Consider the following 26,714-nt stretch of genomic DNA (forward strand, 5'->3'; position numbering starts at 1 on the left):
TTATGAATAGAGGTGAGGGCAGGAGTGGAGATGCTGCGCCAGTTCAAATGCCATTAAAAAGAGAAAAATTGAAGTAGCTTTCCACTTTTTAATATGGATTGGGATGTTTATTAGCTAAACCTAAGGCAAACAGCTAATTGCACAGCTCAAAAAAATATATGTGAAGTTCCTTATCTGCCAGTAGATTTCTAATTATGTTTAGCCACTCTTGTAATCCTGGCACTCCTCACAAACAGTACAGTTTTTGCCACTTAAGTTAAAGGATCAGTCTACCCAAAACTGATATTTTTTTACTTGTTAGTAAATGTTGGTGAGTTAAACCACCTGACAGTTCCCTGACATTCTTCTGGGCCTGCAAACCTGCAGTTCCAATTGTGAAGGGCTTCCACGTGTTCAGTTTTCTATGTATTCTATATTCTAGCGAATGCAACATGAGGACCTGAACCAATTTGGAAATTGCGACAGGCAAACCCTGCTGTTCAAGCACCAAGATATTAAAAGCCCAGGGCTGAACCAGCTATACACTATGGCCAAAAATATGTGAACACTCCTCCAAATGATCAAGTTTAGGAGTTTCCAATGAAGAGTCACATTAATGCTACAGTATACAGAGACATTTTAGACAATTGTGCTCTTAAAACCTTGCATCAATAGAGGAGGGCTCTACTCTATAAGGAGTCAGGACTGTCTCCTGTGCACACAACCAGCTTCATAAAGATATGGTTTGACCAGTCTAGTGTAACAGAACTTGAGTGCCCTGCATATAACCCTGACCTCAGCCCTACTGAACATCTTTGGGATAAATTGAAACTCTGATTGTAAACCAGATCTTCTTGTCCAACATTAGTAACTCAACTTGCAAATACTTTTTCGGTATATCGGGCACAAATTCTCACAGACACACTCCAAAACCTTGTGGAAAGCTTTCCTAGAAGAATGGAACCCATAATACTCATAACTTAATAATAACCATGGTTTTAGAAATGGGATATTCTACAAGCTAAGTTGCTATTGGATGTACAAGCCTGAAGGAGAAATTACCGCATGCGGCAGAAAAATAGATATTCAATTGACCTGAAATGGTGAAATACCTGCAACGGCCAAGGAGCAGTGAAGCAGTGTTTTAAGCTACCAGCCACTAGAAGGGTTTTATAGATGGCTTCTTCCACACAGCTAGCCTGTGATAACAGGTCACTTTAATGACTTTTGTAGTTGAAACCCAATTCAAGTTTGAGATGCAGTATTGAGATGGAACATTGGTCCCCTTATGGGCTGAATGATGTCTAGTGTAATTTAACCTACAATCTGGGAGTCCATAGCATCGTGGCACCACTCACCACCCTGGACTCACAGGATGATGCTGTGGAACGAAATGTGACGTCATTATGTCGTACTGCTCTCTGTAGCATTTAGGAATGTCTCACTGCCATAGGAATAAGAGGGTGAGGCTAATTTATGTAGATTTGTTTTTCAAAAGGTGAATGGGTGTTCCAATGAGAAGAGGGTTCGAAGCCTGCAGTTGGGCTTTGATTTGTTTATGAAGAGCTACACATCACACCTACAAGAGGGCTTGTAGAGGACAAAGGAATAGGAAGATTTAAATCTAAAAGTTTTGTTTCATAGTTTAGTTGCTCTGGCATCATGCTGTATGATTTATGTGACAGGATTTTGAACAGATGAAGACACGTTGGACTCTTTCACCTTTTGATTTGGTGCCCATTTATATCTCTAAACTTGGAGATGCTTCTAGGTACCCATTGAGGGAGAACCCTGTGTATTTGAGAGTTGCCTTACCGGAGCTAGTGAGCTTGCTTCAAAGTCTCCTTGTGTTTGAACCATTGGAAGAAGCATTGAAATCCCAACACCTCTTAAATTTACTTTTCTTGAATCTAAAACAGAACCAGTCCTGACTGACACCCTAGTAAAGGACGACTGATAATTCCCCTTCGGGTCTCAGTTTCGGAGGGGGTGAGCTATTGAAAGGATTTTGCTTGCAGCTAGAGTTCTCTTTTTTTTTTCTGTTTTATAGGCCACCTCCAGCCCTAAGCAGGTTAGGGCAGCATCTGCACGTTGAGTCATTGTGACACCAATACATACAGAACATTTAGAGGGAGTAAATTCAAAACAGACACAAAGGAAATATTTCTTGCTGTGGATGAGCAGGATAGAGGCATACAGAACCCAGTGGGCAAAGTCAAAGAAAGACAGCCTCATCAAAAGCTAATTAGACTGTGACCTCAGGGAAATGTATTATTGAATGAGAGGAGTTTAATGGGTCCACTGGCCTTTCTTCTCCCTCTATTTATAAATGCTTTATAATTGAGAACTGGGTTGCAGATTAACCTTATACAGGCTCCAAGAAAATGGCTGGATGTGGTGCATGAGAAACGGAAAGGACTTCAGGGTCAATTCACTGAAGCATAGTGCATATGCAGTTTTCATTGCAGGAAACTATTTGCTAAATTCTGGTGTTGAAGATGTTTTTGATTCACTAAAAATTACATTACATAGAGTTCATGTACCTTGTGCATATTAGAACAATAATTTTTTGTTGTATTTTTGGTGCGTAAATGCTAATTTAATACAGTTATAATTACCGCAGTTGTTCGTTCTGTTAAATATTGCTAACTTCTGACCAGCGTTAAAGAGGATCTAAATTCTTAAACAAATGCTATCATTCTGTGCATTAATCACAGAATTCAACATTTTTTTGTAATAGTGATTACCCATTTAATTCCCCCGACTATATGGATTGATAGAATGCCACATAGGCTGTTAAGTGTCTGAAATCCATATGTTGTGCAAGATGCCTTCACTTAACAGTTTGCTCTTCAGCACTGTTCTTTTACTGCATGTGACAGATTGATTTGGATTAGATCTGTCATTCATGAACCAAAGACTCAAGGGACCAAATTATATTTAAATACCTTAAAGGACCTTAATCAAATTTTGAAAATCTCATATAAAGGAAGTTGTACAGGGACATGGTCAGTTAGCTTATGATAAGTGTAACATCCCTTTACCCCTGGGATCCTAAGGCCAGCTCATTGTGTGTGTGGGTGCAGCATGGTGTGGCAACAGTAACATACACATAGAATATAGTAGAAAAACTTGTATTGAAGTCAAGGTACAACAGTTCACAACAAGCCTGGTGGAAGGAGGCCAAACACTCATGGGTGACTGCAGCATGTGGTGGAGAAGGTCTCAGCCGAGTTGACAGCGTCTGTCTCAAGGGGTGGAATGCAGCCTGGCCAGTCCAAGCCCAAGTGGGGAGGTTTTCAGGAGAGTAACGAATCTCTACACTTTCCTTCCTGGTCTGAAACCTTTCCCCACTGCTAATGCTGTCAAAGACCGATGGGAGACCTGTCCCTTTTTTGGAAAATTAAGAAATTAAATAAAATGTGTTTTTTTCCCCTTTTTTTTTAACATACTGTCACCACTACAGTACAGCATCATTATCTGACTGTGGTGTGGTGGTGATCAGGGATACTGACTGGTGACTGTAGTCAAGATGGCAGTACCAGCACCCGATGGTGAGGACACCGCTGAATGCCTGGACAGATAAGTGCCCTAATATTAAAAGTCAGCAGCTACAGTATTTGTAGCTGCTGACTTAAAAAGTTTCTGAAGGAGCCTGGAGCACCTCTTCAAAGCGGAGTTCCACCCGTTTCTTGAAAGTCCAATTACTGTCATGTCAATCTTGAATGCTGTAATAAATGGCAGTACATTTTTCTTTCCTTTGTTCACCTTTTTTCACATTTTTTCTGCAGCACTTCCGGCTGCGGGCACCTAGGCAGTTACGTCACTAGGCGGTTTGCAAGGGCTCCTGGGATAGCGGCGTTATGTACAGTGCCTTGAAAAAGTATTCATACTACTTCAAATTTTACACATTTTGTCCTGTTATAACCAAAAACATACATGTATTTTATTGGGAGTATTAGTATATAAGTATTTCGGAATTTCCGTAATATTGTCCGTCATACTTTGGTTTCAGCGGACAATCCGCTCGTGAGTAGGCTAGTTGGACGGACTAAGAATGGCGCATGCTCAGAAAGGATTTACACGGCGGAAGGTTGCATTGCTGTGTATTGGACTTCCTATTTCTAGTCCCGTCGTACGTGCTGTACACGTCATTGCGCAAGCTTTCAACGGACTGTTTGGCTATCCGTGTGTGGTCAAGTCCGTTCATTCTAAAGTATGACAGACTGTCCGTCGGATTGTCTGACGGACTAAGTTGGCCAGACAGTCCGTCCGTGTGTACGCGGCTTTAGATTGCCCTGTATTTGGCTCCATCCATCTTCCCATCAACTCTGACCAGCTTCCCTGTCGCTGCTTAAAGCGGAGTTCCGCCGAAAAAACCCCCCTCAAAAGTCAGCAGCTACAAATACTGCAGCTGCTGACTTTTAAAATAAGGATCCAGGGTGCACCCTATCCAGGATGCCCGCAATGTCCTCACCCAAAGCCGCAATGTCCTCACCCAAAGCCCACCTGTCCCTCGGCTCCTGGGTGGAGGCGCCAGCATCTTCAGTAAGGGAATCAGGAAGTGAAGCCTTGCGGCTTCACAGCCTGGAGTGCACAACTAATGGTGGACAGATTCTCCCATCTGAGCTGTGGATCTCTGCAGCTCCTCCAGAGTTACCATGGGCCTCTTGGCTGCTTCTCTGATTAATGTTCTCCTTGCCGGCCTGTCGGTTTAAGTGGACGGCCATGACTTGGTAGGTTTGCAGTTGTGTCATACTCTTTCCATTTTTGGATGATGGATTGAACAGTGCTCCTTGAGATGTTCAAAACTTGGAACATATTTTTATAATCTACTTTAAACTTCTCCACAACGTTATCCTTGACCTGTCTGGTGTGTTCCTTGGCCTTCATGATGCTGTTTGTTCACTAAGGTTCTCTAACAGACCTATGAGGGCTTCACAGAACAGCCATATTTATACTGAGATTAAATTACACATAGGTGGACTCTGTTTACTAATTAGGGGACTTCTAGGTTCCACTAGATTTTAGTTAGGTGTATCAGAGTAAAGGGGGCTGAATACAAATGCATGCCACACTTTTCAGATATATATGTGTAAAAAATGTTGAAAGCCATTTGTCATTTTCCTTCCACTTCACAATTATGTGTCACTTTGTGTTGGTCTATCACATTAAATCCCAATAAAATACATTTACCTTGTTGGTTGTAACATGACAAAATGTGGAAAATGTCAAGGGGTACGAATACTTTTTCAGGTCACTGTATCCCAGGAGCCCTTGCAAATTGCCTAGTGACAAAATCTTGTGTCATTTCCAGTCTGCTAGGACTGGGATGTCATGATTGACAGGTTGCTATAGCAATGGGATGGGAAATTCTGCCGACGCCGCTATTGCTATGGCAACCTGTTGGGAAGAGAGAGAGACATTCAGTGGCTTCACTGCGCAGCCGCAAGATTGAGAGGTGCATGCTGGGTATCCAGCTTTATCTAATCCCAGGAATCAAGAGAAGAGGGCTTCAAATGCCCACAGATGACATGGAACCCGCCTTGCTTCCGAGATATTTTAACACAAACTAAACTACAGGGACTACACATATGCCATGTTCTAAATGTTGCCAGATATGTTTAAACAAGTACGGAGGAGTGTATAAAAAAAAAAAAGTATTTGGGGCACTGGAACTCTCCATTAACCTGATGATCCTCCCAGGAAAACACTTCATGTGCTAGGGAGACAACACTTAGGCCGCGTACACACGGGCGGACTGTTCGCCCAACCTTGTTCGGCAAACAGTTTCATCAAACAGTCCGCTCAAAATTTGCATGAGCGGACTTGCCCACACACGAGCGGACTGTTTGACAAACAAGGTTGGGCAAACAGTTCGCTCAACTTTTGAAATGAACGGACTCGCCCACGTAAGTAGGAGGCAAATCCGCCCATTTCGAGCGCGTGTACAGGTAGGCGGGGCCCGCGAAGGAGACGTCGCGGGCTCCGCCGCCTGGAATGGGCTTAAAGGGGAACCCCAACGCCGAAAAAAATCGGCGTGGGGGTTCCCCCCAAGTCCACACCAGACCCTTGTTCGAGCACGCTACCCGGCCGGCCAGGAAAGGGGGGCGAGCGAGCTGCCCCCCCCTCCTGAGCCGTACCAGGCCGCGTGCCCTCAACATGGGGGGTGCCTTGGGGAAGGGGGGGCCGCGCGGCCCCCCCACCCCAAAGCACCTTGTCCCCATGTTGATGAGGACAAGGGCCTCTTCCCGACAACCCTGGCCGTTGGTTGTCGGGGTCTGCGGGCGGGGGGCTTATCGGAATCCGGGAGCCCCCTTTAAGAAGGGGGCCCCGGATACCGGCCTCCCACCCTATGTGAATGAGTATGGGGTACAATGTACCCCTACCCATTCACCTGTGAACTAAAGTACAATAAAAAACACAACACAGAGAAAAAATATTTTATTGCACAGCTCCGGGGGTCTTCTCGCCGGACTCCTCCGCTATGTGTGTGTAGCTCTTTTGCTAGCGGAGGAGTCCGGCTTTCTTCCTCCCCGCCGCCGGCCTCTTCTCCCGACTTCGGGGGTCTTGTCCCCCTCTTCGGTTCTTCTGCCGGGCCACCGCGCCTGGTCCGGTGGCCCGGTCTTCTGTCGCCGTCTTCCGTTCTTCTGTCGCCGCCTTCGGTTCTTCTGCCGGGCCACCGCGCCTTCTTGTAGCTCTTTTACAGGCGGTGGCCCGGTCTTCTGTCGCCGCTGTCGTCGCCGCCGCCGCCGCCGCCGCCTTCCGTTCTTGTTCTTCTTCTTGTTCTTCTTCTTCTCCTGGAGATGTTGACTCGACGAGCTCTCCGGCCGGAATGCCAGGGACACGCTCCGCTGCCACTTATATAGTGACAATGGGGCGGTGTCACATGGTATATGTCACATGGGTTGGTCACATGGGTTGATGTCACATGGGGACTATGACATCGTAAGGGGGCGGGGTCACCATGTGACCAACCCATGTGACATATACCATGTGACACCGCCCCATTGTCACTATATAAGTGACCGCACAGCGCGGCTCTGGCATTCCGGCCGGAGAGCTCGTCGAGTCAACATCTCCAGGAGAAGAAGAAGAACAAGAAGAAGAACAAGAACGGAAGGCGGCGGCGGCGGCGGCGACGACAGCGGCGACAGAAGACCGGGCCACCGCCTGTAAAAGAGCTACAAGAAGGCGCGGTGGCCCGGCAGAAGAACCGAAGGCGGCGACAGAAGAACGGAAGACGGCGACAGAAGACCGGGCCACCAGACCAGGCGCGGTGGCCCGGCAGAAGAACCGAAGAGGGGGACAAGACCCCCGAAGTCGGGAGAAGAGGCCGGCGGCGGGGAGGAAGAAAGCCGGACTCCTCCGCTAGCAAAAGAGCTACACACACATAGCGGAGGAGTCCGGCGAGAAGACCCCCGGAGCTGTGCAATAAAATATTTTTTCTCTGTGTTGTGTTTTTTATTGTACTTTAGTTCACAGGTGAATGGGTAGGGGTACATTGTACCCCATACTCATTCACATAGGGTGGGAGGCCGGTATCCGGGGGCCCCCTTCTTAAAGGGCGCTCCCGGATTCCGATAAGCCCCCCGCCCGCAGACCCCGACAACCAACGGCCAGGGTTGTCGGGAAGAGGCCCTTGTCCTCATCAACATGGGGACAAGGTGCTTTGGGGTGGGGGGGCCGCGCGGCCCCCCCTTCCCCAAGGCACCCCCCATGTTGAGGGCACGCGGCCTGGTACGGCTTAGGAGGGGGGGCGCGCTCGCTCGCCCCCCTTTCCTGGCCGGCCGGGTAGCGTGCTCGGACAAGGGTCTGGTGTGGACTTGGGGGGAACCCCCACGCCGATTTTTTTCGGCGTTGGGGTTCCCCTTTAAGCCCATTCCAGGCGGCGGAGCCCGCGACGTCTCCTTCGCGGGCCCCGCCTACCTGTACACGCGCTCGAAATGGGCGGACTTTCCGAGCGGGAACAGTCCGCTCATTTCGAAAGTACAGCGGACAGGCCCACACACGGGCGGACTGTTCGCTCAAACACAGTTTCAGCGGACAGTTTTTCGGAATTTCCGAAAGACTTTGTCCGTCCAACTGTCCGCTGAAACTGTCCGCTGAAAGCCCACACACGAGCGGACTGTCCGCCCAAACACTGTTCAGCGGACAAGGTTGGGCGAACAGTCCGCCCGTGTGTACGCGGCCTAAGGGCTCATTTACACTTCATTTGCTTCGGCTTCAACACACATTAATGGCTGGTTTACACTTGCTTCAAAACAAGGCTTTGTTAGAGCTCTCTGAATGCCAGTCAAAGCTACAGTCACTAAATAAAATGGGTAGCTTACTGTAGCTGTGGCTACGCTTTAAAAATGATACCCCATGTAGCTTAAATTGAGCTTCAAAGCGTCTTCAAAGTTGTCAGAAACCATGAAATCAGGCCGAGACAGAAGTACAGTTAAATCACACTTGTTTAAAGAGGAAGTAAACTCTCCTACTCTTACTTACTGTTTAAAGAAACTTTCTGAGTTCACAGTGGAGTGTATTTCCACCCTTACATTGAGCACTTCCTGTACTGTTAACCAAGCCTCCTTCTCAATCCAACGTTTCTATGGCAACCCTGCTTCTCTGTTCATAGCTTACTTATTTATTTCATAATATTTACTTGTGCGATGTCTAATGTTTCCCTTTGTCAGACTTATCAGCTTCAGCTGATAAGACTGCAGTAATGGCCAAGTTTAGACTGTATGTCATGTCACATGATCACATGGTGTATAGGAGGAAGCTCTGAGTGATTAGTAGAGTTCAGTGTTGTGCTGTAGGAAGTCCTGATAACAGATAGATAAGACATAGAGAGTGTGCCTTAAATCAGAGGAGATCTGGGCATGCTCAGTGACTTCATTCTACAGAACAACAAGGATTACAACAATACTAAGCAAGTAAGAAGATATCTACAAGCAGTGTTAATTAGGGTTTTTTATGCTGATTTACATGGGACAAAGTTGCGGGGGAGGGTTTACAACCACTTTAATAATAAAAGTAAAAAGAACAAACGTAGTCAAAACATAGCCAAAGTTCAGTAATCGGAACGGATAGTCAGCCAAGACAGAAGTCAGGGATCAATGTTGTGGAACAGCAAGCAGGATCTGGAGCCAGAAGGGATGTTAGCAAAGCAAGTCTTGAACAGGATCGCAGGAGATAGTTTCTGTGATGTTGACCAAGGCGAAGGCGGAGATCCTCTAGACTAGACAGCTTAAGTAGGCAGGACTGACAAGCAGGATATCATCAACAGCTCAGTAACTGTGGAGAGATAGGAGCTGGCAATTAGCTGACAGCTGAGCGGCCAGCTAAGAGAAGGGAGGGTTGACCCCAGCCCTGACAAAAGTCTATGGCAAAGCTCACTTGAAGCCCCACCGAAATCTCATCGAAGCCCCACCACAGCCCCACGAAGCCTCACCGAATCCCCACCACAACTCCACGAAAGCCCCATCGAAGCTCCACCAAAGCCTCATCGAAGCCCCACTAAGGGGTGCAATGCCTCATGGGACTTGTAGTTTTTCAACAGCTGGAGGGCCACCAGTTTGAGACCTCTGGTCTACTGCATCTATGGAGGAGCAGCATTAACACCCTACTTGCTCCTGATTTGGACCAGAGGGCTCTATGCCACTCCTTATTTCCATAACACAGTAGGAGGTGTTCTGCAGTCCAAAGAGGTGAGCAGGGCAGATAACGGATAAGGCTGATAAGTGCAGCACAGACTGAAATGCATTCAATGGCATATTTAACAGGCCAAAAGAGAGCAAAAAAGAGAAGTTCATTGTTTGGGTATACATACACTTTGATTGACAGGTTGACTTGAGCAGTTTGCTAAAGGCCTAAATGTCTATATTACTTTTTTTTCATACATTAGACAGCCTGGCAGGAAATAATACTATTATCAGACCTTATTTATAAAGACGCATGCCCCTGAGGTCCGGTGCTCCTTTATTCCCCCCAGTAATAGTGAGCTCAGGTTTCGGAGTCTCCTGTTCAGTGATATGTGACAGGTCCGGTCAGGTTACGCCGCGCTGGATTCTGTTGCGTGACACTGTTTCAGTGTTTGCCTTGTAGCCCACATGATAAAGCTTTCAGCTTTGTGGATGACAAAAATAGCAGCAGTCAGGCAAAACTGATATATCTGATTAAGGAATCCTTTATCTACACAGGCTGGGCCAGTCTGGGCTCGAAGAGCAGAAAAATAATTGCCTGATACTGGATAGGATTGTGAAGACACTGAACCAGAGGATGAAATTATTTCCCGCTAGAAAAATTCACATTCTCCGCTTATGACCTATTTGTTGTGCATTTTTCATTTTTCCGGTTATATTTATAGCTGATTTACTAAATGTAATAGAGAGAGGATGTTTTACCTCTTCTACCTGTTGAAGAATGTGTAATCATGCTCAGAAATTCCTGGGATGCTTTTATGATGTAATTTAAAGAAAATAGCTGTCATCTTGTGTAGCAGGAGCGCTGAACATGCAAACTGGGTTTGCAGGCTTCACTCACAAATACAATTTTAACTAGAGATGCACTGATACGGGTATCAGTGGCGAAACCAAGCATCTGCGTGAGTATCGGCACTCACCCAAATGCTCCCAATACTAAAACCAATATTTTGCGGTACAAAATAAATAGGCGTAAACCGCATTTGCGAAGAATCGCTTGCAATTTGAAGAGGAATCGCATGCAATTCCCGTCCGAAACGCATTCCCCCTACCGCTCTTGTGTGTGTGTGTAGAAAGGGAAAAGCGCCATCTAGTGGGCAGTTTAACCATTTCAGCTCCTGAAGCTTTTACCCGCTTCCCAAACAGACCAATTTTTACGATACTGCACTGCGTTGCTTTAACCACTTTCAGACCGGACCATTTTGCTGGCTTAAGACCAGACCACTTTTTGCGATTCGGCACTGCGTCGCTTTAACTAACAATTGTGCAGTCGTGCGACGTGGTTCCCAAACAAAATTGACGTCCTTTTTTTTCCACAAATAGAGCTTTCTTTTGGTTGTATTTGATCACCCCTGCGATTTTTATTTTTTGCGCTATAAACAAAAATAGAGCGACAATTTTGAAAAAAACGCATTTTTTGCTTTTTATTTTTATAATAAATATCCCCCAAAAATATATAAAAAAACATTTTTTTCCCTCAGTTTAGGCCAGCGGCGCGTACGCGATGGCAGGGCGGCATATTAAAATGGATGTACCTGTATGCCAATATGCCTGCCCGTGCCATTCTGCCGACGTACATCGGCGTGCGCCAGTCGGGAAGTGGTTAACCGACAATTGCAACACTGTACCCAAATTTCCTTCCCCCCCCCCACAAATAGAGTTTACTTTTGGTGGTATTTAGTCACCTCTGCAGTTTTTATTTTTTGCCCTATAAACAAAAAAAGACTAACAATTGTGAAAAAAATATATATATTTTTGACTTCCTGCTATAAAACATACCCAATAAATACATTTTCTTATCAATTTAGGCCAATATATATTCTGCTACATATTTTTGGTAAAAAAAATCCTAATAAGTGTATATTGATTGGTTTGTGCAAATGTTATAGCGTCTACAAACTATGGGATATTTTTATGGAATTTTTAATTTTTTTTTTACTAGCAATGGCGGCAATCAGCAATTTTTACCGGGACTGAAACATTGTGGTGGAAAAAATTGGACACCTAACTGACACTTTTGACACTTTTTGGGGACCAGTGACATTATTACAGTGATTAGTGCTAAAAAAAAAATGCACTGTTATTGTACTAATGGCAGGGAAGGGGTTAACACCTGGGGCGATCAAAGAGTTACGGTAAGTGTGTCCCTAGGGGGTGTTTTCTAACTGTGGAGGATGTGCTTTGACTAAAGGAAAACAGAGATCCGTGTTTTTGCTTAACAGAAACACAAGATCTCAATTTTCTCCTCTGGCAGAATGGCGATCTGCCTTGTTTACACTGCCTCTGATTGGCCAATCACAGTAGGAGCGGGGCTCCAGCGGCACGCCCCTAAGCTGAAGAGAAAAAAAAATCACATGCAGGTATGTGATTTTGCACTTGAGGGCCACTCTGCTGCAGTACATGTACGCGGAGCGGTCCTTAACCACCAATAACGGGCATTTTCACCCCCTTCCTGCCCAGGCCAATTTTCAGCTTTCAGGGCTGTAACGTTTTGAATGACAATTGCGTGGGCATGCTACACTGTACCCATCTGACATTTTTATCATTTTTTTTCTCCCCACAAATAGAGCTTTCTTTTGGTGGTATTTGATCACCTCTGTGTTTTTTTTATTTTTTAAGCTATAAACAAAAAAAGAGCAACAATTTTGAAAAAAATACAATATTTTTAACTTTTTGCTATAATAAATATCCCAATTCTTTCTTACATTTTTTTTCCCTAGGTTTAGGCAGATATGTATTCTTCTACATGTTTTTGGTTAAAAAAAAAAAAAGCGTATATTGATTAGTTTGCGCAAAAGTTATAGTGTCTACAAAATAGGGGAAAGATTTATGACATTTGAAGTATTTTTTTTACTAGTAATGGCGGCGATCTGAAATTTTTATCGTGACTGTGACATTGCGACGGACAGATCGGACCCTTTTGACACTATTTTGGAACCATTGACATTCATACAGTGATCAGTGCTATAAATATGCACTGAATACTGTGTAAATGTCACTGGCAGGGAAGAAGTTAACACTAGGGGGCGATCAAGGGGATAAATGTGTTACCTAGGGGGTGATTCTAACTGTGGGGGGATGGGACTGACTTGGGGATGAGACCGGTCTGTGTTCATATATACTAGGAACACACAATCTGTCTCTCCTCTCCCCTGACAGGACACGGATCTGTGTGTTTACACACACAGATCCACGTTCCTGCTCTGTGACGAGCAATTGCGGGTGAAAGGCGCACATTGTGTCCACCAGGGCACATGTACCAAGTATACTGGCCGGGAAGCCGAGGACGTCCTATGACGTCCACCCAGGATGGGAGATCCCACCTGCGGACATCATATAACAATACGTGGGTAATGAAGTAGTTAAAGGGCTTGTAGGAGGACAGCAGGACTCGGCCCCCCTCCCCAGGCTCCCATTTCACTGGCTTTGATTGACAGCAGCGGGAGCTAATACTCCCGCTGCTATCAATCCAGCCAACAAGGACCCAAGACAGCGGCTGGAGCTGCTCTACTCGTCCCAGTCGCTGGAACGATCGGGTTCAGGTAAGTAAAAGGGGGGCTCTATGGGGCTGCTGTACTACAAAAGATTTTTCAGCTTAATGCATTAGGGTGAAAAACCTTGAGGGTTTACAACCCCTTTAAGTGGTTTAAAAATGTTAGAACTCACACTACATATCTGGCCACATGCAAAATAATCTACATAGGTCACCCATAGCATAATAATAATCTACATAGCACACCCATCCAGAGACACCAGTGACAGTGGTCCAAAGACTTGAGGGTGCTGGCAGTGTCTGCAACGAGGAGCGAAATGAGGCCTGGCCGCTCCACACCCAAAGCGGAGGCTTCCTGAAGTGAGGTAAACATAGTCCTTGCACTGTCCCTGCTTCTCTGGAACCTTTGCCTACCTCTAAGCACTGTCCCTGTCAGATGGGAATTCTGTCCCTACGCTAGTCACTTGCCAAACCTGGCAGCCAGAGTCTTAAATAGACTCTGTTTGAACCAAGATGGCTGCTGGGGGTCACATGGGGCATCAGCGTCCAATCAGACAAGCTATCTCCTTGTGACTGTAGGAAGTCATAGATGAACCGAGTTCCTCACAACTTCCTTGCCCTCCTACATTGTAACCTCTGCAGTGGCGAATATAGAGTGCACCGGCCTACACACACCTACACTATATTATATAAGTATTGGGACACCTGCCTTAACACTCACACATGAACTTTGATGGCATCCCAGTCTTTGACCTTAGGGTTGAATATTGAGTTTGCCCACCCTTTTCAGCTATAACAGCTTCAACTCTTCTGGGAAGACTGTCCACAAGGTTTAGTAGTGCGTATATGGCATTGTTTCTCAACTCCAGTCCTCAAGGCGCCCCAACAGGTCATGTTTTCAGGCTTGCCATTATGTTGCACAGGTGATTTGATCAGTTTCACTGCCTTCGTAATTACTACAGCTGTTTCATCTAAGAGATTTCTGAAAACATGACCTGTTGGGGCGCCTTGATGACTGGAGTTGAGAAACACTGGTCTATGGGAATGTTTGACCATTCTTCCAGTAGCACGTTTGTGAGGTCAGGCATGGATGTTGGACGGGAAGGCCTGGCTCGCAGTCTCCAGGCTAATTCATCCCAATAGTGTTCTATCGGGTTGAGGTCAGGGCTCTGTGAAGGCCAGTCAAGTTCCTCTATTTTAAACTCACTCATCCATGTCTTTACGGACCTTGCTTTGTGCACTGGTCCAAATCACTTGGTGGAGGTGGGATTATGGTGTGGGGTTGTTTTTCAGGGGTTCGGGCTTGGCCCCTTAGCTCCAGTGAAGGGAACTCTTAAGGCATCAGCATACCAAGACATTTTGGACAATTTCATGCTCCCAACTTTGTGGGAACAGTTTGCGGATGGCCCCTTCCTGTTCCAACATGACTGCACACCAATGTACAAAGCAAGGTCCATAAAGACATGGATGGGGGGGTATTCTAAAAACAGGATTTGCTGCCGATGATATTAACAGTTAAGATAGCATAAAGTTTTTTTTTTTGTTTTTTTTGCACAAAAACTGTCAAATTAAGTTCCTTTCATCCTATAAAAAAATGACTGACTATGGAAAACAAAGCACAGCTCCAAATCATTCTTACCCAACCAAGAGTGATCGATATTTAACATCTGTGGAATCCACACAATGCTTTAATAGCCCCAGGAGCCATGAGAAGTACTGTTGACTCACTTATTTCATTAAAGAACTGGGGGCTGAACTACATTCTCAATCAATAGTCTTAAAGCATACAGTACAAACAGAGAATAATCTCAGGAGCCACAAATCAAAAAATACAGAGGCTGGGTGGTTGGGTCACAGTGATGGAATAAGAAGAGACAGACTAAAGGAAGAGTAATGAACGGCCTAATAGGCAAATTGATAAACTGTGTCAGTGCGATTCAGACTGGCACACAAAGTCAAATGAGGAGACAATGAAGTGAAATAAGACTTCAGGAGGAAGCTTTCCCATATAATGGACAAATAGCAGAATTATCTATGAGACATTTGCACTCAGCCTGTGTTTAGTAATGAAACACTACAGTCAAAACTAAAAAAATTTTTTTTTTCATTATTTACTGATACATATAAAAGGAACAAGCAGCATTAGTAGAGATCACAAGGCCACATATGAAAGCATAGATATGGCTTCTTTCTGCAGTACTTAGCACCTTACACTGGATACCAGCAGCCTATATTGCACCATTAATTTTAGCCTTTCATCACAATTGATGGCAAGCAGCCTATATTGCATCATTAATTATAGCCTTTATCACTATTGATGTCTATATTGCACGCTCACTAATAGCTATTTAGCTCTTTTACACGGAAAGTTTGTGATAAAAGCCCTCTTTTACATTGGCAGCCACTAGCAAACATCCCCTTTAAAATGGCAGTGATCAAAACCAATGGGCACTACTCTAGACTTATACTCTTATGCCGCATACACGCAGTCGGACTTTCCGATGGGAAATTTTCAATGTGAGCTTGTTTTCGGAAAGTCCGACTGTGTGTATGCTCCATCGAACATTTGCTGTCGGAATTTCCGCACACCAATGTTTGAGAGCAGGTCCTGAAAAATTGTATGTTAGTGCAAATAAAAAAAGTATCACGGACAGTACTCAATTTTCTCAGAGCAGGTTCTCAAATTTTCCACCAACTTCACGTTGCAAAAAAGCTCACGCATGCTCGGAATCAAGCAGAAGGAGCCGCACTGGCTACTGAACTTCTTTTTTCTCGGCTTGTCGTACGTCTTGTACGTCACCGAGTTCTCACGTTCGGAATTTCCGACAACATTTGTGTGACCGTGTGTATAAAAAGGCAAGTTTGAGCCAACATCCTTCGGGAAAAAATCCACGTTTTTTTTTGTTGGAAATTCCGATTGTGTGTACGGGGCAACCTTTGATACTGTCAACTACCTGCTCTGCCTCAATAAACTCCACTCCCCTGGACTCTGCTCTTTCCTGGTTCTTCTACTTACCTTATTGCACTTTCAGTGTCAATTACAACTCTATCGCCCCCTCTTTTCTTCCTCTTTTTGTTTGGGTACCCCAAGGCTCTGTCCTTAGGCCACTTCTCTTTTCTCTCTACAACTCTTCCCTGGGCCAGTTGATAACTTCCCATGGCTTCCAATACCACCTCTATGCCAGTCTTTTTCAACCAGGGTGCCCAGGCAACCTGAGGTGCCTATAGGTTTCTTCAGGGGGGCCTTGGCAAAATGCCTAAAAATTGCCCAACAGTTGTATACAAGCCAGCAGGTGGATGAAGCCTGCCCTCTAGCTGCACAAAGCCATAGGTTTTCATTGTGCACCATTACAACCTTCCAGCCACCAGAGTCCTAACAATCAATGACATCAAGGATTGATAAGGAGGATACCGGGCACCCGCACAGCACCCTTGTTTTTCCCCAACAGCACTGGGGTCACATTAGGTGAACGAGGGAAAAGAGAAATATTGGAATACTAGTCAGTTATGCACTAGGTCTGACGGACTTCCCGCCGGAAGAAGAAGAAGAAGACAAAGAAGACGATGGCTACGGCGACGAAGACAACGAAGGAGAAAGTCGGGCCACCGTTAGCAAAACAATGGAAAAAGAGCAGAAGATATCGGAGGAGCCTGGCAGAAGAACCGGAGGGCGGGAGGAGAGGCTGGTCACCATCTGGGATCAGCTTTTTTGGATTAATCAACCATAATATAATTGTGCATACATTTACTCCTGAGGAAGTGAGCAGAGCTTGCGAAACGCGTTGAGTGCAAAAGATGTTTATGTATATTCATGTATTTTCCAAATTGTATCAAATATATTATGATTCATGATAATTTTATGCTCCTTTATGATTATGTCTTTGGAATTGTAATGAATTCTAAGTAATTTACTCTACTCATTTGTTATGGCCTCTGTGATCTTTTCTACATATAATTTGGGATGGAGTTGTATCACTCTAGGATGCAGTATCCAGATCGTCCTCTTTTTCTATTGAAATCATTTTCAACTCTTGGGGAACCCCTGCCCTGTTAAAAATGGTTGTATCCACAGTTCATGGTACATTCATGTGATCATTAATGCTTTCAATAAAAGAATAAAGAATGTGGTGTTTCTAGGGTATTTGATAGTTTTACAGGGAACCCTGGTTAAAAAAGGCTGATCTATCTAATCAGATCTCCAGCATGTATGGAAATTTAAGACCATATTTGAATCATATTTATAGATCTAAATAGCCATGAAAATTTAGTGAGTCATTGCCTCTGCCCCTTTCCCATGGTAAGATATGAATCGTGTACCCTTCTAACTTCCAGCTGCCCTGCACTTCACTGAACAAGAGCTCTCCACAGAACCGGACACCTTACCCAGTCTGTAGGTAGATAGTGGTTAACGCTGACCCGGTTGGGAAGGGTATGGTTAGTGATATTCCCAGGTTCTCTTTTTGGCGTGTTGTGAAAAATGAATTGCTTGTGAAAAAACAGGAACAAGGAGTTTGTAGCAAAAAAAAGTCAGGTCCTGGGACTCAGAGCAACGGAGATGTACTGTTCATCGGTGTTACTGGAGTCTGGATCACTGGATCGCCAGCATTAGCCTGGAATTGGAGTTCCCACTTTTGGAGGACTTGCAATTCTCCCTGAAGAAACGTCCTATGGACTCTACCAAGTATGGACTCTCATCCTATGCAGGTATGCTGGATCAGACGCAAGCCTGAAGGTAGGATCTAGGGATGTTAGGGAAAAGACTGCACTTTATGATGGACTTTGCCTTCGCCTGGTCTGAAGTTACAAAAGGGGTGTAATGCAAGTAACTGACACATATAGGGGAAGATTTACTAAAAGAGGTGCACACAGAATTTGGTGCAGCTGTGCATATTAACCAATCAGCTTCTAACGTCAACTTGTTCAATTAAGCTTTGGCAATAAAACCGCGAAGATGATTGGTTACTATGAAGAACTGCACCAGATTCTGTATGCACCAGTTTTAGTAAATCTCCCCCATAGTCTACAGCTAGGGTTAATAAGCTCATTGGGGTATGAAGATAATGGTATTAGAGTTAATACAGTGTGATGATACAGTGGTTACCAAGGATAACGAAGGTCTCTCTAGCAGTCTACCATAAGCTTGATGCCAGGTGTGATAACTTCTAGCAGGAGGAGTTGTTGTCGGCACTCTCTCCGTGAGCAGGTCTGTCTCCCATAGCAACAGGAGAAGATCTGCACCGATGGGGCTCTCATACACTGTACACAGGTACCAAAAACGAAGAGTTAAGTGAAGTGCACGCATGGAGCCAGCGCTAGGTGCAAGTCGGTGCTCCATACCGTTACAGGGAGTGCGGTAGCAGTGATAAACTGGACAGGTGGAGAGGGCAAGAGTTTATTAAAAATCAGTTGACTGCTCCATTAAAGGTGCCCCCGTGTAAGGCAGTGACCCTAGTGCCTAGCGTAGCCCAGAAGAACCCAGCCCGGGGCAGGCCTCTCATGTGATCCTTGCTTGGTGCCCAACAAGAACTATGAAGGACGGGGTGGCCATCCCTTACTCTTCCCTACAAATGTACTCAGCAGGCTAGTGGAGCTGAACAGTTCATTAACAGGGGGATCTGGAGAACACTCCATTGGAGCAGAGGACATAGCCAATAGCTCATCTGAGGTTCCAACATTAGCTCTATAGGGTTACAAAAAAGTCAACCTTACTGTAGTCTTTCACCTTTTGCCAACATTTCAGGGAAATTAAATCTCAATTACACTCATCTCCACATTGGTACATAGCAAAATAAATAAGGGTTTTACCAATTCCCAAAAATAAAAAGAAAAGAAAAAGTTTTGCCTTTAGATACACATTAAATTAGCTGAACTGAACAGTGCAAGTTACTTTTCCTTCAATGCATTATATCTGCAATGATTCTTATGAGCCTTACACATCTATTTAGTGTATTGTCTCTCTCCTATGCAGCTGTCATTATCAAAGCAATGCAATAGCATGAAGCCAGGTCTAGATTGGGAAGGAGTAAATTTACACTGTCGCTCCAAGCTATGAGTCCAGTGTAACATTGTCTCCCCTTTGTGGCCATCACCAAATATAAGACAAATAGACCATTTCCATTAAGGCTTCCACGCTGCACATTAGTGCTTACGGAAAAATTCAGGTTACTCCCTGCAGCGATGAACACACTTGTCCGCTCCAATAATATCAGGCTGCACTGCAAAATATCAGTGATTTGAAGTCACCTACCAGAAATCTTTAAAATACGATGGATGGATTTTCTCTAGATCCTCCACGCTTTTCTGCAAGTATTCTTTTTCCTGAAAGATGACAGTAAATAACAGTTTTACAAAGACGACAACAAACACAAAATTACTATTATTTAAAGTCAGCACATCACAGATGAAAGGAAATAAAGATGATTTTCTTCATAGTCTTAACAAGCAAGAAATAATCTTTAAAGAGGAAGTAAACCCTGATGGGTTTACTTCCTCTTTCATTCCCTGCAAAGGCAAAGCATAATGGACTGCTATGCATCACATAGTAGTCCATTATGTGTCACTTACCTGACACAGGAGCCAGCAAAGTCACCGCTGTCCCCTGTTGTCCGGCGCATCCATCTTCTCGGTGGGGTCTCGCAGCTCCGCCGCTGTCATTCGGCGAAGCCGCGATGCCGTCACTCCTGTGCATGCGCACGGGAGCCGACGTGCGCGGCATCTTCATCGTTGACGATGCCGTGCTCAGTGCGCATGCGCGCCGCTGTCTACGGTGCATGCGCCGTAGACAGCGGTACCTGTCTTCGGGCAAATATCTCCTAAACCGTATAGGTTTAGGAGATATTTCTTGGACCTACAGGTAAGCCTTAATCTAGGCTTACCTGTAGGTCAAAGTGTGTTGTAAGGGTTTACAACCACTTTAAAGGGTATGTCTAGTCAAAAACGTTTTTTTCTATTTTTGGATGGAGTGGTGAAGGATTAGAACTTTTGTTTACTGCTACCTGGGGCATCCATAGAGGCTTACAGCAGTTTCACCGACCAACAGGAACACAGAAACAAAAATATGACAGGGCTTCTAGCCTTCACACTCTACATAAGATTGTTTTCCATTGTTGCTGTTGGGGAGTTCCCCTCACTTCATGTCTGGTATAATGTTGTCAGCAGAGCAGAAAGTGAGGGTACATCTCACTAAAGCCAGCCATAGATGGTTATCGGTGGATTCCTGCTGAGCTGGCCGAGATTTGAACCATGTTTGGGCATGCTGAATGTACCCAAGTTGACTGATCGATCAACTTATGTACAGCTAGCCTGCTGGATTTTACATGCGATTATTGCTGGCGGTTGTTATAGGCGCTAGTAATAATCACTGTGTTCTCCCGATGGGGAAGGCTTCCCATGCCCCCCACTGGGAGAATACAATGGCTCAGCGGGAGGGATTCCCAAGTCAACACTCTTTGTGTTGATGGGGGAATCGCAAATATTTTTCCTGAAACCTACGGTCTATGGTCGGCTTAAAATCAATGACACTTGCAACCCTGGCGCTGTCCTAATTCTCTAGGGAGCTTCTGAAATGTTGGGCTCTCAGTGGTGACCCGTCTTTAACTGGGCCTAAAACTCACTAACACACCAATAACAATGCAAAGGAGTTTTATTCAAGTCACACAGATGAAAATTTGTTTAGACAGTGAAGCAATAACAATTCAATCTCACCAAGGTCGATAAAAAGACATGGATGAGTGAGTTTGGGGTGGAGGGACTTGACTGGCCTGCACAGAGTCCTGACCTCAACCCGATAGAACACCATTGGGATGAATTCGATTGGAGCCTGCGAGCCAGGCCTTCCCGTCCAACATCAGTGCTTGACCTAACAAATGCCCTTCTGGAAGAATGGTCAAACATTCCCATAGACACACTCCTAAACCTTGTGGACAGCCTTCCCAGAAGAGTTGAAGCTGTTATAGCTGCAAAGGGTGGGGCAACTCAATATTGAAGCCTACAGACTGAGACTGGGATGCCATTGAAGTTCATGTGCGTGTAAAGGCGTTCTAATACTTTTGGCAAGATAGTGTATGTATTTAATTTGTGTATTTAGATGTTTGATGGGAATTTATCTTTAATAAAATATATTAATGTTGGAGGACATAATGCAGCAATGAAACATAGCACTGTACCTCTGGCCACATTGGATGGCAGTATTTAAGGTCTTTCTCTAGTTCCTTTTTCCTCCATTCTTTCCAGAACTTAAATTTTTTCCTGGATTGATAGATTTCTTTAAATTCTTCCACAATCTGATAAATCATCAAGCCCAGAGCAATAACGATGAGGACGATTCTCCAAATGTCCTAGGAAAAAAATTTGGGGTTCATTGGACATTTATGATAATTAGGACTTATGATAATTAGGTGGCTTAATTCATAAATTACTCTTTTCTGCTCTTCAGAATAAAACCTGCCCTTGTCCACTTAAAGCAGTAGTCTGGTATAAGCTTAAACCTGCTCCCACCCTCATTCTAAGCCTTATGGTAACTCCTCCTCTGTAAAGGAAAGACGTTTATACTTAATCTAAGGGAATCCAGCGGTTGGCTTCAGGGGAGAGGAGAGCAGTGACAACGGCTGCAGTGCCTGGGCGGTAATGTCACCCATAGGCTTACTCTAGGCTATTCATTGTCCCTCCTCTTCCCTGAAGCGGGCGCTGGGATCATGTGACTAGACTGGAGCGTCCTCAGAATAGGTAAGTATACACCTCTTTCCTTTACAGGCTGGTTAGCATAGAGCAGTGATGGTGAACCTTGGCACCCCAGATGTTTTGGAACTACATTTCCCATGCTTAGCTATACTGCAGAGTGCAGGAGCATCATGGGAAATGTAGTTCCAAAACATCTGGGGTGCCAAGGTTCGCTATCACTGGTATAGGGCTTAGACTAGGGATGGGAGTAGGTTTAAGCTTAGATAGGTTGACGTTTGCTCTTGCTTGTATTTTTTCTTTGGATAATTAAAAAATATATATATTTGACTAAGCTTAGATAGGTTTAGGTTTGCTCTTACTTGTATTTTTCCGTTGGATAATTAATAAAATATATATTTGTCTAAGTATAGATAGGTTTAGATCGGACTTCTACTTTAATTGCACATTTGTTCAGAACAGCCTTTCCTCTCCAGGGTTCCATGGAACTCTAGGCTTCCTCCGAAGGTTACTCGGGGTTCCTTGAGCAAAAAGAACAATTTTTGCCTCTCAGATAAGTTCCTACTGACAATAATTATTTTTGGTAGCTATCTTTAAGGGGGATGCTGGCTCCAAGATGACACAGATCAGCCTCAAACTAGCCTCTTAACTGTTGATTGCTACAAAGTTACAATTTTGGAGTCTGACCATTGGGGAAAAGAAGAACTGAGGAAATATTTTCTCCTGCCTGCAGCAGACAGATGACATAATTTCACCCTAGACCAAAATCACTGGACTGGAGCTCAAGAATGGCTTTTTAATATTAAAAGGTGGAAATTTTGTGAAAAATTATACTGTTTTGCCGCGTACACATGGCTGGACTTTCCGAGGTAAAATATGCGATCGGAGCTTGTTGTCGGAAATTCCAACCGTGTGTAGGCTCCATCGGAAATTTCCATCACACAAAATTTGAGAGCTGGTTCTCAAATTTTCCGACAACAAAATCCGTTGTCGGAAATTCCGATCGTGTGTACGCAATTCCGACGCACAAAGTTCCACGCATGCTCGGAATCAAGCAGAAGAGCAGCACTGGCTACTGAACTTCATTTTTCCTGGCTCGTCGCTGTACGTCACCGCGTTCTTGACGTTCGGAATTTCTTGTGTGACCATGTGTATGCAAGATAAGTTTGAGCCAACATCCATCGGAAAAAATCCCATGGATTTTGTTGTCGGAATGTCCGATCAATGTCTGATCGTGTGTACGGGGCATTACAGTATATTGTGACAGAAATGGAGCCCTCTCTAAAACGGTTTCCCATCTTCACTTCCAGCAGATGAACAGAGAGGTGGGGGAATGAAAGCAAAGAAAAAATATCCTGCTGGGTTGGGGGGCAATTAATTAGAAGCTGTTTCTTTGCCCTGCATAGCCAAGGCACAGCTTTACTTTAAAGGAGTACACCTTAGCTTCATTGCTTTACTTAGCATTCACATTTGTGTAGGAAACACTTATTTCCACTCATTGTCCTGTGAACCGTGTGATGTAACCCCTCCCCACGCATGTTATGACGTACCTCAGGAAACTTGTACGGGGCATTCGTTGGTCTCGAAAGTGAGGAACCAATCCCCAGAGCCGTCCATGATAAGATGAATAGAAGATTCAGTGACAGCAATATAGAGATATGCTTTCTGCAAGGGGAACAAAACACAGTGGTTGCTTTCATCTCCGACAGCTGAGAGAGAGCTCTGCCGCAGGCACTATCGGTTAGCTTAGTGAAAATGGTCTCTGGGCTTACCTGCCAAAAAACTTCCACTTTACTTCAATTAATTTCTGGATAACAGGGTGGTTGATGATGTCTAGCTGCCGGGCCTGCACAATGACTTCCAGCTGCAGAAGCATGACAAAGACAGATATAATATTAGTTTCAGCAGATTTTTACGGTTGCGATTTGTAAGACACATCATGTGCAGGTCCGCCTGCGATCACCACGGATGATGAATTCTCCGTCAGTGGTGTAAAATTATAGCCAATGAGGTAGCAGCCATCTCCAAGCTCATAGCCCTCAAGGGCTTTGATCTGACCCCGATTCAAGAGTTACTCATTACTTTTTATTTTATTAGGAAATGTAAAGCCCAACTCCAGGTTAACTGGTTTTAAGATTTTCCAGCATTTTTACAATTTAAAGTGGTTGTAAACCTCTAATTTAAAAAGATTAATAATGCATATCCTTTTATAGTGTGTGCTAGCCTCAATTTGAAGCACAGTTTGTAATTTCTGTCTGATTTCTCTTTCCTCTGCATGAGTAGCTTCTAATGCCGTGTACACACGACCGGATTTTGACGTACTAGATCCGACGGTCTTCTTGACGGACTTTCGGCAGAGGTCCAACTTTCTGAACGAAAAGGACTTGGCCACACACGACCGGATTAAGTCTGTTCGAAAGTCCTTTCATTTTTAACGTGATGACGTAAGCGGGCTAAACAAGGAAGTTCAATAGCCAGTAGCCAATAGCTGCCCTTGCGTCGTATTTGGTCCGTCGGACCAGCACACAGATGAACAATTTCCCAGATTTTTAGTCCGTCGGACTTGAGTCCGTCGGATAGATTTGAAACATGTTTTATTTCTAGGTCCGTCGGACTTTTGGGAAAGAAAAGTCCGCTGGAGCCCACACACGATCGAATTGTCTGACGGATTCCGGTCTGCCGGACCAAGTCTGCCGGAAAGTCCAATCGTGTGTACGCGGCATAATAGTCTGTGCTGACACAACAGAATCCTGGATGACATACAACCCAGCACACCCACCAGCACACAGCACGAGACTATGTGGAGGGGTGTTACACTCAGCTACCTGCTGTATTCTGGACAGTATGTGACCTCATATCCCCACCCCCTGCTTTCTGGAGCTAGGAAATGCTGTGTACACTCTTTACTTATGCCCTGTACACACGGTCGGACTTTCTGACGGAAAATGTGCAAACGGATCTTGTTTGAAAATCCGATCGTGTGTGTGCTCCATCTGACTTTTTCCGTCGGAATTTACGACACACAAAGTTTGAGAGCAGGATCTAAAATTTTCCAACAACAAAATCCGATCGTTTAAATTCTGATCGTGTGTAGACAATTCCGACGGACAAAGTGCCATGCATGCTCAGAATAAGTTTACGAGACGAAAGCTATTGGCTACTGCCCTCTTTATAGTCCCGTCGTATGTGTTCTACGTCCCCGCGCTCTGAACGATCAGATTTTCCGACAACTTTGTGCGACCGTGTGTATGCAAGACAAGTTTGAGCCAAAATCCAGAGGAAAAAATCAGACGGATTTTGTCGTCGGAATGTCCGACCGTGTGTACAGGGCATTTGAGCGTATGTAGAGGAGAGAGTGCTGCAGAGAAACAGGTATAACTTATGAAGGAGGATTTGTTTCATCTCTATCACTTGAGGCTAGTCACTTCAGTAGGTATATGTAAATGTTTACAACCACTTTAAGCAACTCTCACTGCAATACTCACATCAGCCCAGCACGGTTTCCTGCACACCCACCACTCTGTGGTCCAGTGCTCGTCCTCCTCATGGCTGAATGAGGTCCTGTGCCCTCTGACTTTATTGCTTGACCCCTACGTCACTACAGGATGAATTAAAGCATGTGCTGGGGGAGGCAAATGTCTCTCCTGCAAGTGTCGAATGTTGAAGACTCTGATAGAGGTTGCAGGGAAGGTAGGAGACATGGGCCACCGGAGAGGTGAGTATAAAGGCTCTTCTCTTGCAGGGATCCTTGAATAGGATTTTTAGACTGAAAAAGTCTCTTTAAGAGGATTATACAGTTCTTTCAGTTTTTTTTTTTTTTATCGTTCTCATTTCTCAAGAAGAAAAGGGAAAGTCAACTGAGGAAAGTTAGTCAATTTACAGTAACATGATTTGGTTCAAGTGGTTGGATCTTCATGACATAGTGGTATATTGAAAGTAAATCAGCCTATTGCAAAACTAATTTTTTATTGGGTTTACAATATACCTTCCCATTAGGTAGAAAGTCACTTTTAGTTGTTCTTTTCCATCTCGTTTTCTATAAATGTATATCTTATCCTTTTCTTTGTGAAATCTATGCCTTTTGAAGATCTACCCAAACTTTGTAAATCTGAATATTTAAATCTTTTTTCTACATCTTAACCAATGTACATATGCAATTAAATTTACAGGAGGTACTATTTAAACTTTTGTTTACTTGTGTAGCACTAACTCTGTAAGGAGCTTCTGGAATGTTTGGGTTCTTCTGCTCTTCCGAGTTGTGACCCGCCCTTAACTGGACCCAACAATACACTAACATACCAACAGCAATAAATGGGCTTTATTGAAATAGCAGTAAGCCTTGTGGGAAAGGAACAGAATAAACAGGTTTGACAATAGCAGGGTTGACACATTAGAAACCACAAAATTTACAGAGACACAGTGAGGTGAATACAGATTGCGTGTATTTCGTTATTTGCTTGTGAATGGTGAATAATGGAGCATGAGCAACAATGGAACCTAGCCACTGGGCAATGGAGAAATATAAGCAGAGTCTGCCATTGGCGGGCCCCTTTAACCTGGCGTTGGAGCGCTCACCTTCAAGGCATGGGTATTTCTAATCCATGGGTAAAGAAACACTTCCACGGTATTCTAAGGTAAAAAGAGGAAGACGGCTGCGTGTTGAGTTATTTTGAGAGGACAGCAAATTTACACTGTTATACAAGCTGTACACTCACTACTTTACATTGTAGCAAAGTGTAATTTCTTCAGTGTTGTCACATGAAAAGATCTAATAAAATATTTACAAAAATGTGAGGGGTGTACTCACTTTTGTGAGATACCGTAACTGTCTCAGCAGACCATATTAGCAATGGATGCAACACAGGCTGCTAAAA

The 26,714-nt window shown here is 44.4% G+C and overlaps 1 protein-coding gene across 6 annotated transcripts in view; it reads right to left on the reverse strand.

The window, feature by feature from the left end:
- The window catches only part of LOC143997622 (uncharacterized), a 238,961-nt gene that overhangs the window by 81,833 nt on the left and 130,414 nt on the right, over positions 1 to 26,714 (reverse strand). For all 6 annotated transcript variants that reach the window (XM_077493318.1, XM_077493319.1, XM_077493321.1 and 3 more), the window contains 4 exons: positions 23,613 to 23,704; positions 23,391 to 23,505; positions 21,330 to 21,500; positions 19,412 to 19,482 (listed from right to left, as the gene is read on the reverse strand). In XM_077493318.1, coding sequence (XP_077349444.1) covers positions 19,412 to 19,482; positions 21,330 to 21,500; positions 23,391 to 23,505; positions 23,613 to 23,704 — 449 coding nt within the window. The remainder of the gene's footprint in view (positions 1 to 19,411; positions 19,483 to 21,329; positions 21,501 to 23,390; positions 23,506 to 23,612; positions 23,705 to 26,714) is intronic.

This window comes from Lithobates pipiens, unplaced genomic scaffold (assembly GCF_037356315.1).
Source record: "Lithobates pipiens isolate NorthernLeopardFrog02 unplaced genomic scaffold, aLitPip1_a1.2 Scaffold_19, whole genome shotgun sequence".
Classification (NCBI taxonomy): Eukaryota; Metazoa; Chordata; class Amphibia; order Anura; family Ranidae; genus Lithobates; species Lithobates pipiens.